This window comes from Gallus gallus, chromosome 17 (genome assembly GCF_016699485.2).
Source record: "Gallus gallus isolate bGalGal1 chromosome 17, bGalGal1.mat.broiler.GRCg7b, whole genome shotgun sequence".
Taxonomy (NCBI): Eukaryota; Metazoa; Chordata; class Aves; order Galliformes; family Phasianidae; genus Gallus; species Gallus gallus.
The window spans coordinates 1192014-1205325 of NC_052548.1; the positions used below are offsets into that span (position 1 = coordinate 1192014).

The window sequence follows — 13312 nt, forward strand, 5'->3', positions numbered from 1 at the left end:
GCGGCCTGGGAGACCCGGGCCCACGGAGCGACGGGCGGGGCCTGAACACCGGGGGCGCGGTCCGACCGCGCGGGGCGGGGCTCGGTCCGGAGGGGCGGGGCGACCGGGAGCGATCGCGCCGCATTCGGCTCGCCGTGCCTGGAGTAAAGAGCGGCGCCGCGGGCGGAAGGGCACCACCACCGAGAGGGCGGCCAGAGCGGCTCCTGGAGCCGGGCCGGAAGTGCGGGGCGGCGAAGCCGGAAGTGCGGGGCGGGGAGGCGGGCGCCGGGTGAGCGCCGTCTCCGGGCCGGGCCCGAGCTGAGCGCCGCTCGCTCGCGGGTGCAGCGGCAGGATGACACGATGGCCGCGGGCGGCCCCCTGCTCCCGGACAGCGTGCTCTTCGAGATCTTCCTGTACCTGGACCACGCCGACGTGCTCGCGGTGGGCCTCGTGTGCCGGCAGTGGCGCGCCGTGGCCCGCGACGAGTTCCTGTGGAAGGAGCTCTTCTACCGCTACTACCGCGTCTCCCGGGACGTGCCCCGGCACCCAGGTGCGCCGCTCGGGGCCCCGCGGGCGGGCGCGGCTGGGCCGTGGTGTGCCCGCAGGGGGTCGGGAACCGCCCCGCGCCTTCTGGACGGGCGTCGGAAGGCCCAGGCGCTTCGGCTCTCCCTTCCGTCCTGGAGCGTTCCGCGGGTGCCCGCCGGCCCTGCAGTGAGTCACGGCGTGCCGCAGCCCGGGTGAATTCCGTGGTAATCGCTGCTGGCTCTTCCCGATCGGGGCCTTACGGCTCTGCTCTGGGCTCTGTCCCTTTCTCATCTGCACTAGGAGGGGCTGGAGGTACGCGTTAGCTGCTCAGGCTCTATTTCCATAAGGTGTAGGCAGCAGCTGCAGCCTGGCTGACAGAGGAGAGCCCCGCAGTGGGTGAGTGCGCAGCAGTGTAATTGTACAGAGGGCAAATGCTAACGTGGCACCTGACCCACTTTGCTGGGGCATGTCAGGCTTGATCTTAGCCTCTGCAATAAGAAAATGACCCATTAACAGCGTTGGCTGGCCATCCTGCACCGCCCTCCCTGAGGAGAGCTGTCAGCAGCCTCTGTGTGGGCAACCTGTGCTGTACTGCTGCTCTCTTGATGAGAAACAGGAGTGCAAAGCCTTGTATAGAGGGGTAACCCAGTGCTGTCCCCTGAGCTGTTCCTGGGAGTGGGGCCCCTTGTCACCAGTGGGGGTCTCTGGGAGGCAGAAACGTGGTGGCCGAGGAGGACTCTGCTCGGTTCTGTCCCCCAGGATGTGCACAGTGCTCCCAGCATCAGCTGTGGCACTGAACTGAGTTCCTGCTCTCTAGCTGTGATCTGTGATGGCTACAGGAGGATGAGAAGAAGCAAATAGGATTGAGCAGTGGGAAACCCTCTGCAGCAGGAAACACCAGCACAAAAAGGCTTCGAGTAAGGAGAAGATGTGGATGCGGCAGTGCATGCTGCTTGGTTTCACTTGCACAGTCTGTAGACCTTTTTTGGATTAGGGCTGGAGCACCTGTCCTGTGAGGAAAGGTTGAGGAAACTGGGCTTGTTTAGCTTGGAGAAGAGAAAGCTCCGGGGATACCTCATTGTGGCCTTCCAGTACTTGAAGGGAGTGTAATATAAACAGGAGAGGAACGGCTGTTTACGAGGGTGGACAGTGATAGGACAAGGGGGAATGGTTTTAAACTGAGACAGGGGAGGTTTAGGTTGCATGTTAGGAGGAGGTTTTTCACCCAGAGGGTGGTGACACACTGGAACAGGTTGCCCAAGGAGGTGTGGATGCCCCATCCCTGGAAGCATTCAAGGCCAGGCTGGATGTGGCTCTGGGCAGCCTGGTCTGGTGGTTGGTGACCCTGCACATAGCGGGGGGTTGGAACTGGATGAGCGTTGTGGTCCTTTTCAACCCAGGCCATTCTATGATTCTAGGATATGATGATTAAAGATGTTATCATTGAGTTTTATCTGAGACACTTGGGGCAGACTCATTCACTTCATGTCTCCTGAATGTAAGCTGGCAGCCCTGTTCTTCATAGCTGATGGGGATGGTCAGGGTAGCTCAGTAATGGATGTGGCTCTTCCCAGACTACAGGGATCGTTCCTGGGGGTGATGCCAGGGGAGATGGGCAGTCCTAGGAGCTGGGGAGTGCCCTACCAGCCCTGAATGGTACTGTTTGAGCATCCACAGAGCCATAAGGGGAAGCATTGGGAGTGCTTGGCCAGATGGGATCCGTCCTGACTGTTTTCCTGGTAGGTGGGATGAAACCAAGGACTTTAAGGGGGGGATGCCAGAGCATTCTGCCCACTGAGCAATGCTGGGATTCCCTGGCAGCAAGCTGTGGCCTGCCTCAAGGGAGGGTGCCTCCCAGGCTACAGTGAGTTCCAAAAAACCTTCTGTCCTGTTCAGTGTAACTAGGAAAGTTGGCCATTATCCATATAAATGTCTAATCCTCTTTACTTCCTTGGGATTTGCTGCCACAACAACTCTATAGGCACTTTGTTAAAAATCCCCTTTATCTCTTTACTGGCAGTCGGTGTAACTTCTCTCAGTGTACTCCAGGCTTTCCTACTTGCAGGACTCCTCGTTTGCCCTGACACCTCATATCCAGCTCCAGTACTTCTCTTTTGTTTCCCGTTTCTTGACTCGTGCAGATGCTTTTTCCAGATCTCATACCCCTTCTGGAACCTTCTTAATTCTGCGTCAGACAAGACAGTCAGAGCGGAGCCCAGTACCCTGAGGAACAGCTTTTCTTTCATTACATGACAGATGTGCTTGCAGTGTGCTGGAGCACGTCTGCAGTTCTGACTTCTGTTTTGTCCTGAGCAAAGTTTTTGTTAGCTAGCTAATAGCTGTTCTCTGGGTATTTCTTGTAGTGGCTGCAATGGCTTAGAAAGTAATGGTATGATGAGAAGTTGTAGGTTCCCCGGAAGAAGAGATTTTTTTGTGTATGGGAGTGGGAAAACTACTGAGAAAAATGTAGGGCCCCGCTAACACAGCTGGAGCTGCAGGGGCTGTGGCCACAGCAGAGCTCCTGGCAGCACTGTGTTTTACTAGAGGCTGATGCTGTGCCTGCAGTATTCACCTCAGATCTGTCACTTCTCTCCCATGTACATTCTTGTCATATGTGCTTGCTTGTGTTCCAGCTGCTGTCTCCTGGTATGATGAGTTCCAGAGGCTCTACGACACCATCCCTTGCATTGAAGTGCAGGCCCTGAAGGAGCACAATGACCAGGTGTTGCACCTCAGCTTCTCTCACTCGGGCTGTTTGTTTGCATCGTGCTCCAAAGACTGTACTGTTAAGGTAAGGTGGTAGCATTCCCTGCACAAAACTTTCAGCTTTGATTTTATAAGGCTCAGCTGTGATTCAGGAAACCCGTGGAGAGGTGAGGCTTGACCAGGTGGCTCTGGGCTTTTCGTTTGTAGCTGCTGAGTTGTTCTCAAAGCCACAGAACTACTGCCTTTTGCCACTGCAACCTTGAGAGCAGCAGATTTCAGCTTCGGCCCATCTGAAGGTAGAGGTGCCTACCTGGCTCTGGCTGCTTTCCAGGTGCAAGCCAGTCCTTCATTATAACTAACAGTGATAATGACCTGCAGAAAATGTCTTGCGTGGGTGGTTGTCTTGGGAGAAATCTCTGTCAACATGCTTAAAAATCCAACTGTGTTGCTAACTTTCACTGCCTGGCCGATGGAGAAGTTTGGAGAAGCACAGTGTTTAGCTCCAGAGCTGTGGCTGTTCCCTGTCAGTGGAGCTCACAGGGAATTTGGGTCTTGAAGGTATTTAAATAGGGTTTTCAGTAACTTTTTTTGCTTTGACTGGTGAGTGCTGACAGGGCAGGTGAAGTGGGACAGCCTTCAGGCTTCTTACAGCTTCCTAACTGTCTGTTCATCTGTAGATCTGGAGCAATGAGTTGGACATCTCCCTGCAGCACAGCTCCAACATGAGGCCGTACAACTGGAGCTACACACAATTCTCCCAGTTCAACTCCGATGACTCCCTCCTTCTGGTATCAGGTGTCTTTGTGGGGCCTCACAACTCCTCATCAGGAGAGATTGCCGTAATCAGCATGGGTAAGTTATGCCTTTGCCTTCACTGAGCCTTCCGGAGAGGTGTAAAGTGGTGGGAGGGAGATGGGGTTCTCTTCTGCCCCTTGCCCTGTGTATGCTGTGGCCTTGACCTCTGTTTGTCCTTCTTTCCACCATCTGCACAAAGAGGTCCTGGTTGCAGTTTCTATGGGTAGGCCTTCTGGATATCCTTAGGGATAACTCATATCATCACCTGAAAGTGCAGTGTGGCATATATAGAATCATCATGGAATCGTAGAATGGCCTGGGTTGAAAAGGACCATAACGATCATACATGTTCTCATTTAATTTCATCTCTAAGTGAGAGTCTGGGCAAGGTGTGAGGTGGCTGTGTTCCCAGCTGTCCTGAAGCTACCATTTCTGCCTCGAGCAGAGCTGGTCCTGCCCTGAGGTCTCACGTGGCTTTGAGATGCAGTCACCCTGCCCAGCTCAGCCTTTTCTGCTGCAGTTCTGTGAAGCCTGCTGAACTCAGCTACGCTGTCTCTTGCCATCTCTGTGCCACAACCAAGAAGTGCTGCTCAATGCACAGCTCTCCTGTTCAGAAGAGCTTCCATGGGGTGGAAGGCTGGGATTGTGTGAAGAAGATATGTATGTGTTTGACGTGTTCTGGTCCCTGGGGCATCTGCTTTGGGCCATGCTTGGAGGAAGGCTGTGTAGCTATGTTGCATTCTGGTCTGGTTCCGTCTGGCTGCCCTTATGTTTTGTTTTCGCTCTGTATGTACTTCCCACAGATCTCTGTAGAAGAGAGAAATGATCTGTGTCTGCAGCCATGCCTTGGGGCTGGTCACTGGTTGGGCAGTGTCTGCTCAGCTTGCAGTGAAGGTGCTGTGTCAGTGCCTCCCCTGCTGTGGGCTGAGACTCCATTTCCCATTCCTTTTGCAATGGTTTCTCCAGATCCCCTGCTTGGAGCCACCGTCTCATGCTCCTGTTTCCCCTCTCTTCCAGAGAACTTCACACTGCTTTCCAGGGTGAGGAATAAACCTTATGATGTATTTGGCTGTTGGCTGAATGAAACCAACTTAATATCTGGCAATCTGCATCGGATTGGGCGTATAACCTCCTGTTCTGTGCTGTGGCTGAACAACGCTTTCCAGGTGAGATGCCTCTGTTCCAGCTCCTCAGGCAGTGCAGCTTCCTGCTGGTTCTCATGAGAGGAAAAGCTGCGGAGGAGATGTGAGAGGGTAACAGTGGCTTAGACTCTTGTCTGCCCTGTTTATCTCCTCTGACTCACCTTCTGGATATTGAGCTTGAGGCAACCCTGGCATGGAGTTTCTCCACCCTTGGTGTTATGGTACTCATTGCAATATCCTTACTCTACCCTTTACTTCCATTATTTCCTGCCTTATTAATTGGGATGAGGAGTTGGGTGCAGAGTTGTAGAGCAAGTGTTGCTGAGCAGGAGGGCAAATGAACCATGGCAGTGTTACTGAGACCTTGATGCTAGGCTGGGCCTGGGATGGCTGCAGCCTGGCACGTGTCGAGCAGTGACCATTCTCCCACTTGGCAGCTGGTTGCATTGTTCCTGGAGATGGCTGGGAGGCTGGCTCTGTCCTGCATGCCACTGCTGAGATGTGTGGGCCAGATGTTGTCTGTTACGCTGTGAGGAGACCTACAGATGGCGTGTGTCCTGGCCTTAGCCTCTGTGCTGCTTGTTTGTTCTCTGCTATTTGCACTTCTCAGACACATTGCTCTTCAGTGTTTTGCCTCTGTCCTGTTGTCACAGCTGCACATCCTGATGTCTTGTGTCTTTGACTCAAACCTTTGATGCTGGCTCTAGCTGGAATTCCCTGTGGTGGCAGGGACCCTTCCAGTAACCACATCTCTGTGTTGCACCTGACACTGCAGCATTAACTCCTCCATCTCCAGGAGGCATGGAAGGACCTTGCCTGGTTTGTGAGAAATGTTGAAGTGTGGCTGCAGACAGCCAAGGCTGTTAGATGGGGAGAGACTTGCAGCTTGTTTCTGGGAGCTGACAGTCCAGCTGATTCTGCTGAGGGGCACATGAAAGCTCCAGGATCACTGAGGTCCTTTCCCTTTGCTTCATGTAGGCTGGAGGGATGGTGCTTTGCACTTCACCTGTTTACTGTGGGGGCCTGTTTCTGAAATTCTCAGCAGTGCCAGCTGATGACCTCAGGCAGGGAGGTGGGAGCAAGGCTGCCTGGCCTCTGTGTTCCCAGCTCAGATGTTCTCCTGCACAAGCCTGGCCCTGGCTTTTTGTTTCATCATGCCCACCCCCAGGATGGGAAGGAGTGTAACAAAGCTGGCTGGCATCTCAGGCAAGTCCTGATGGTAATGCTTAGAGACACAGTGATGGGAGGTCAGTGTGTGACCGGAGCCTGCAGTGTGGGCTCAGACTGTGGGCAGTGGCTGTGTGGAGGCTGTAGAAGCAGCACTGTGGTGAGGGGATTCCTGCTTACTTCTCTTTTCTCCCAGGGCATAGAGTCTGAGAATGTGAACGTAGTGAAGAGACTGTTCAAAATCCAGAATCTGAATGCCAGCACTATCCGGACCGTGATGGTGGCTGACTGCAGCCGGTACGATTCCCCAGACCTGCTCCTGGACTACGAGGAGCAGCTGGCTGCCTCTTCCACCTCCACCTGCCCAGTCTTTGATCTCGGCAGTGACAGCGAAGAAGAGGAGTCCAAGCCCAAGCAGACTCCAGAGCCAGCAGTACAGGAAATGCCGGATGATGGGGGTGTGCCAGCAGAGGATGAGCTGCAGCAGTTCTTTGATGATATCATGGGGGGCTGTGTGAGGCCTGCCATGACTGAGGCTGAGCTGGAGAACAAAGTGGCTGAGCTGTTCATACGCAACAGAACTAAACCGCCCGAGGTGAACCTGCTTTCCACGGACAGCAACAGCAAGACAAAATACTTAATTTTCACCACAGGGTGCCTCACCTACTCTCCGCACCAGATAGGTAAGGCTGTGGTTGAGCTCCTGGGCACATCAGCCTTCTTAGGGGTGCGGGCTGCAGCTACACTCTGGATGTTAATCTGGAAAAGACCTGTGTTGTTCACTGCTTGTTTGTGGTGAGTCGCAGTTTTGCTCAAGCTGGGTTCTCTGTACAGGACCAGAGGCTTTTGAGACTCCTCCACTAACTGGAGGTGCTTCACTCACAGGCACTTGCCTCATGGTTTTGTTGCTACCAGGCTTGACACTTGGCCACATGAGAATGTCATGGCAAGGGCTAAGCAGGAGACCAGGAGTGAGCTCCTGACTTAACGTCAGCCATGAGCCGTGAAAAAATGGTAAGATAAGAAGGGCAGAGTTTGTCCTGACAGGGGCTTGTGGGAGAGTGTCGGTCATGCGGAAGTGGAGAGGGTGTCAGGACAAGGCAAGTCTGAGCTGCTTGGAGTTTGTGACTGTGTTGCTTGTGCAGTCCCTCATCCCTGTGGGACAGACCTGTTGGTGTGCAGGATGTGGGTGGTTAGAGCTGTACATCTGGCGTGGTGCAGGAGGGGATTGGCTGCCTCAGTGGGCATTTGGTGGGGAGCTACTGGTGACGGCTTGCTGGCTCTCAGCGGGGTACAGGGGGTTGTAACTGCAGCACAGGGCAAGCATGGACACTGCTGGGGATCTTTGTCTGGCTTAGAACTTCATGTGCTCATTCCAAGCACAGTTGGTGAGGTGCTGGAACTAGAAGAGACTGAAGGTATAGGAAATCAGTGCAGTGATGAGCAGAGGTAGATAGTCTGGCTGCTTCTCCAAAAGCCCCTGAAAGTAGCCTACATGTTCAGGGGGAAGGACCCTGAAGAAATGTGAGGAGAGCTGCCTCTAGGCAAGAAGGCTTCTGTAAAGCCAGACAACTTCTGTTCCTTTTGGTATGCCCTCTTTCCTGCTGCAGGCTCTTCTAACTTTCCTGGCCTGCACCACTGCAGTAAGGCAGGGAAGGGCTGTTTCCAGATGTGTGGACTGCCTGGAGAAGAGCCGCTTGGTCTTTGTGCACCAAAGATAGGAGTGCAGCCTGAACTACATGGAACTGTGACACTCTGTGCTCTTATCCTCAGCTGCCAGCAGGAGCAGTGTGGCCACAGTATCTCAGCTCCTTGCCCAGCCCTGAGCTGCTGCCAAATGCTTCACTGGCCCTCAGTGCATGCACTGAGTCATTCTCTGTGCAGTGGCTGCCTGCCCTGGGGAGCTGGTGCTGCTGGGTGTCTCTTGGCAGCTGCTGGGAGCCATGCTCCTGGTGCAGCAGGGCCTGCTTATGAGCATCATAGTGTTGTTGCTCGATCTGCTGCATGCAAGCACTTCTGCAGGAGTTCCCTTGGAGCTCCTCTCTCCCTTGGTGCTACCTGAGGTAGGAAGAATCTGCTGGGGAGCTGCAAGTTGGGTGGGAAGCGAAGGGCCTGGGCTACCCAGCTCAGCTGCAGAGATGTAAAGGGCCTTAGGCTGCAGGTGCAGTGTGGGGTAGTCCTGGCCTTGTTCCTCTGTGGGAGGTAGCTAAGTCAAGGGTGGCATTAAAGGTTCCTTGGGCAGAGGGCAGGATCTTCCCACTTGGACACATGGAGGGTGCTGAGTACACTTGTGCCGAAGGGCTGCTGAGGCCTACAAGTGTCCTCTAGGAGACCATCACAAGGGGCTGTGTTTGGGACCTCTGGAGCTTTTAGGGGAGTGAGCTTGACCCACAGCATTGCAGTTTGGAAGCTGTAAACCACTGAGTCTGGTCCTGGTTTCAGCCCTTGTGCCCAGAGCTTCCCTGGGCTGACCCCCAGCTGTGCATCACAGCGACAGGAGGAAACACCAAGTGGTCTGTGCCTGCTGGGCTCTCTGAGGCTGAGCGCTTCAGGAGGTGGGCCCAGCCCTGGGGCTGTGCAGGAAGAGCCTTTGTGCAAGCAGAGAGCCTCTGGGGCCGGCACAGCTCCCTTGTGCTGCAGAGTCATGTAGCCAGGTGAGGCTGCAGCGGCTGGGTTGGCAGTTGGGCACTGGGCTTCTCACCACTGGGGCTGAATGTGCCATTGTGTCACTTAAAGGCACTGTTCTGGCCCAAGGCACTGCTAGTGAGAGCCTGGAAGCAGCTGGCAGGGACAGGAGCCCTGTGCCAGCCCTTCCCTCAGCCCCTGGCTGGAAACGGGCCAGTCCTCTTTTCTTAGCAGTGCTGAGGGAAGTCCCTTCTTGAAGCCAATGGGCTTTCATCAGCCCTGCTGGTCTGTGGCAGAAGCCCATGGATGGCATGATCCTCCTTTCTGTTCCCAAGGGATTAAAAGGATCCTGCCCCATCAGATGACAACTGCTGGGCCGGTGCTTGGGGAGGAGAGGCGTTCGGATGAGTTCTTTGACTCGCTGGATCACGTCATTGACATCCACGGGCACATAATTGGCATGGGTCTCTCCCCTGACCACCGGTGAGTATGATGGGGTGGGGGGAGGAAGCTGCCTGTTGGCCTTGGCACCAGGGAGTTTGGGTTACAGCTGTGTGGGGGCTTTAGAGTGAATGGGAGGAGAAATTACTTTCTGCCCCAAGGGCAAACCTCTCTGCATCAGGCTGGGGTGAGGTGCTCTGTGTTAGGGCATGTGGCTGCCACTTACTGGCTGCACAAAGTGGTAAAAGAAAGAGGTCCGGAAGCAGCTGGGTCATCTCAGTCAAAAATGCTTTTTGGCTGGAGTTATCTGCGGGGACCCATTTGCATACCTGCACGTGGCTGCCATGACAGTGGTTACTTGTGATTCCTTGAGTGCTAGCAGTAAATTTCACCTTCTGGAAAACACAGTCTCCCATGGCCCTGCTGCCTTTATCCAGAGCTGGGAGCAGTTTCAGACCTTTGCTGCAAGTCCCTGGAGTGCTGCTGGTAGGAGGGCCCTGCGCCGGCCTGGAGCAGGGAGCCTACCCTGCCTCAGACACTTATCCCTGTGCTGATGAAAGGTGAATGTCTGAGCATCTCTCCTAATCCTGTCAGGAAACCATTTCTCTGTGCTGCTGAGCTCAGTTCAGTGTAGAGGTCAGTCACAGAGTCATGGCAGAGTGAAGGAGCTGCCTGCAGTAATGCATTTCATTCCTGAGGCAGTGGGATAGGCTGCTGTCTTTGGTATTGATTTTAATGAGATAAAAGAGGCTCAGCCTAGTCTGTAGGGCCCTCCAGCTCTAACCCCTTCCTTTCTAAGGGAGGCAGAGAGCAGTTGAGCATTGTGCTGTGTTTCTGCCTGCGTTTCAGAGCTGCAGGCCTGCTAAGGATCAAGGTAACTGTGTGATCCCTGCTTTGCCTGTCTGTGTGAGGGGAGAGGGTTTTATGCTGTGGCTCCACAAGCGCGGGGTAACCCCTCTGCTCCCCTCCCCAAGATACCTGTATGTGAACAGCCGTGCCTGGCCTCGGGACTGCGTCATCTCTGACCCCATGCAGCCACCCCCCATTGCTGAGGAGATCGATCTGCATGTGTTTGACTTGAAGACAATGAAGGAAGTGAAACGAGCCCTCCGTGCGCATCGGGCCTACACACCCAACGAGGAGTGTTTCTTCATCTTCCTGGATGTCAGCAGGGACTTCGTGGCAAGGTGTGTGGCACTGGGGGTGGGCAGGATGATGCCTGAGGTATGGGACGGCCTTGGGTGTTGCACTGTGGGCTGTTGTGCTGCAGGCAGGGCCGGTCCGAGAGCTGGAGGCTGCTGTGAGCAGAGCAGGAAACGGGAGGCTTGTGATGAGGAGCATGACTGAGTCAGAGAGTGCTGCTGGAGGATGTCTGCACTGGTCCTGTTGTCAAGTCAGCAAGGAAAGAGGAAATGTGGGACTGTGGCATGTTTGTCAGAGGGTGGCAGTTGCCCTTCTTGAGGGCTGCAGGCAGCAGGTGTTACAGGGCAAGTTGGGATGTCTGGAGCCGCCTCGCTGCAGCCCAGAAGAGGGCTGGCTTGCTGCAAGTGCCACAGCGTGAGTCTGGCGCACAGCCTGCGTGCTCGTGCTGCTCTGAAGAGCTTTAATTGCTGCTGCTGCTGTGAGGCCTCATTTCAGGCTCCACTTCTGGAAACCCACCTGTGTCTGTGGCAGGGCCTGGGTCACAAAGGGGATTTGCTTCCCTTGGGGTGAGTGCCTGTGGGTGACGGCCCTGCAGATGGAGGCTGGGCCCTCTGGCTGGGCCAGGGCGCTCGGTGCGGAAGGCAGTCTGCCTGGCCGGAGTCCTCACTGCTGTCTTGTCTGCTGCAGCGGGGCAGAAGATCGCCACGGCTACATCTGGGACCGGCACTATAACATCTGCCTGGCCAAGCTGCAGCACGACAACGTGGTCAACTCGGTGGCCTTCAGCCCGGTGGAGCAGGAGCTGCTCCTGACAGCCAGCGATGACGCAACCATCAAGGTGTGGCGCTCCCCTCGCACCGTGCGAATCCAGCAGGCCAGGAAGCCCAGGCCCAGGAAACTGCTCTTCTCCTGGCTCATGAACCAGAAAAGCTGAACCCAGGTACACCTGCTCCTGCAGCTTCCTCACTGCAGCCACCTCCGGAGCTTGCAGAGCTTTGAGCCCTGCACGACAGAGATGAGCTCTGGGCACACCACTCCTGTCAACCGAGTTAGGAGGGACCCTGACAGTGTTAATGGCTTCCTCCTTGGAGCATCTGCTTCAAAGACAGAACGTAATGGCTCAGGACCTGTTCCTGGGTCCTGTGGGCGCAGCCCAAGCTGGTCACTGCAGGGTCGCCTCCCCACAGCTTATCACAAACGCTGCTACTTGCTCACAGCTCTCTGGGTGAGCTTTGGTCTCAGAACAGACTGAGGCACATCTCCAGGGTTTGTACTGTGTGGGCCTGGGATGTCACTGACTTCACTGAGAGCTACCGGCTGCAGAGCACCTGCAAAAGCAGTGGTACAGTGCTGTGCTGCCTTACTGCGGGTCTCTTTTAATATAGTAGGTTTGTTATTGTTTGTTTGTCCCAAACCTCTGTGGGCAACTTGTCTGGATGCTGGGTGTGCTCAGTGCTGCCCCACAGTGTCTGGGCCACAAAGGGAGGGCAGGAAGGATCAGAGGGCTGAAAAGGCAGTGGGGGAGGCGGTGCTGGGATGGAGCTGGAGGGGGAGGGCTGCCCTGCCATTGCCTTCTCTTACAACTAAATCCTGATACCATCAGTTTACAAATCTGAGAGTGGGGAGGGCTGGTGGTAACACGGACCTGGCTTTGCCCTGGTCTTCCTCTGCTCTGCAGCACATAAATAAGCTATGGCATTGGTAACATATTTATTCCAGGGGCTTTGCTGTCCCTTCTAAGGGGTAAGCTGTGATGACTGGTCTCATGGTCACCTCCCTCCTATGCTACTTGAGTTGTGGCACTTTAGGTTCTCTTGGTATGTTCTCTGTGAGCAGATGAACAGGTGGAGGTGCAGCCCTCCTGCCTCAAGGAATAAGTGTGCATAAGCCTCCTTCCACCTGGGCTGACTCACCTGGGGGTTGGTGATCAGCTCTGAGGGCTCCTCTGATGAGGGGAATCTGGCTCACTTTATCAATTCAGTGTTGTTTACTCTGTATTTGTCCCTGAAGCTTTTCTCTCTCCAGCCATTAGCCAACTGTAAGTCTAAAATTAAGCTCCTAATCTTCACTTGGCCCAGACAGCAGGGGCCGAAGCTCCCAGGCCAGCAGTGACCCCAGGAGCTGCACCTGCTGCTGGGCTTTGGACCCCCCAGCTTGGGAGCACCAGGGCAGGTGTCTGTGCCACTCACGGCCTCAGGTTGCAAAAAGACTTCATGGCGGCAGTGGCTGCTGTCTTAATATGCACTGATGGCTTTAACAGCTCCTCCAGCCCTCAGCGAGAGGGTTTCACACCCTTCTTTTGCTCTGCCCCCACAGGTGCCCATGGCTTTATTCAGAACCGCTGTACTCAGGTTTTCTGTCATCACAGGACTTCTAGAAACAAGGGAGTCCTTTGTGTGTGTGTTTATGTGTGCGTGTATGGGTGTGCACTCAAGATCTAAACCCAGCTCTCGGTCCCCTTACACAGCAAAGGAACAGTCTCCACCTTCCCTCCTGCCCCAAGATAGCAAATCCTGTTTTCCTCCCTTGGCACGGTGTAGTAGTGAGCAAGGCACTGAGGGTTTATTGTTTGTACCAAGTTTTGCTCTTCACCATGGCATTGAATAAATACTCTGCTAAAGCATCTCGGCAATGTAAGTTTGTTTTTCTTAGTACTGTTTTCTCTTCAGAAGCAAAACTGAAGCCAGAAGTACAGTACTGCTCTGTGTGCCGCAGCCATTGCAGAACCAGCTGCGGGACAGGAGCGGGGCAGTTCTGCCTTCTTCGTGTCCTTCCTTGCCCTGCCTGCA

General features: G+C 54.8%; 1 protein-coding gene across 3 annotated transcripts; it reads left to right on the forward strand.

Annotated features, from left to right (window-relative positions):
• Positions 1 to 246: 246 nt before the first annotated feature.
• Positions 247 to 13146, forward strand: FBXW5 (F-box and WD repeat domain containing 5). 3 transcript variants are annotated; one of them, XR_005840302.2, is made up of 9 exons: positions 247 to 529; positions 3138 to 3295; positions 3888 to 4062; positions 5023 to 5171; positions 6511 to 6997; positions 9275 to 9422; positions 10355 to 10567; positions 10651 to 11089; positions 11211 to 11351. XR_005840302.2 is itself a non-coding variant. In XM_040649092.2 (9 exons), the coding sequence occupies exons 1-8, from the start codon at positions 340 to 342 to the stop codon at positions 11455 to 11457; spliced, it is 1767 nt and encodes a 588-aa protein (XP_040505026.1). In that variant the 5' UTR covers positions 247 to 339; the 3' UTR covers positions 11458 to 11463; positions 12840 to 13146. The 3 variants fall into 3 exon arrangements, 2 of the variants coding, with proteins under 2 accessions (XP_040505026.1, NP_001025865.2); XM_040649092.2 differs by lacking the exon at positions 10651 to 11089 and adding an exon at positions 12840 to 13146 and having other exon boundaries at positions 11211 to 11463; NM_001030694.2 differs by lacking the exon at positions 10651 to 11089 and having other exon boundaries at positions 11211 to 13146.
• Positions 13147 to 13312: the final 166 nt, after the last annotated feature.

Bases quoted from the DNA above. Each gene is read 5' to 3' on its own strand.
- FBXW5 (NM_001030694.2), top strand. From the start codon at position 340: ATGGCCGCGGGCGGCCCCCTGCTCCCGGACAGCGTGCTCTTCGAGATC. The intron at 6,998-9,274 runs GTAAGGCTGTGG...TCTGTTCCCAAG, and splicing joins CTACTCTCCGCACCAGATAG to GGATTAAAAGGATCCTGCCC. The intron at 9,423-10,354 runs GTGAGTATGATG...CCCCTCCCCAAG, and splicing joins GGTCTCTCCCCTGACCACCG to ATACCTGTATGTGAACAGCC.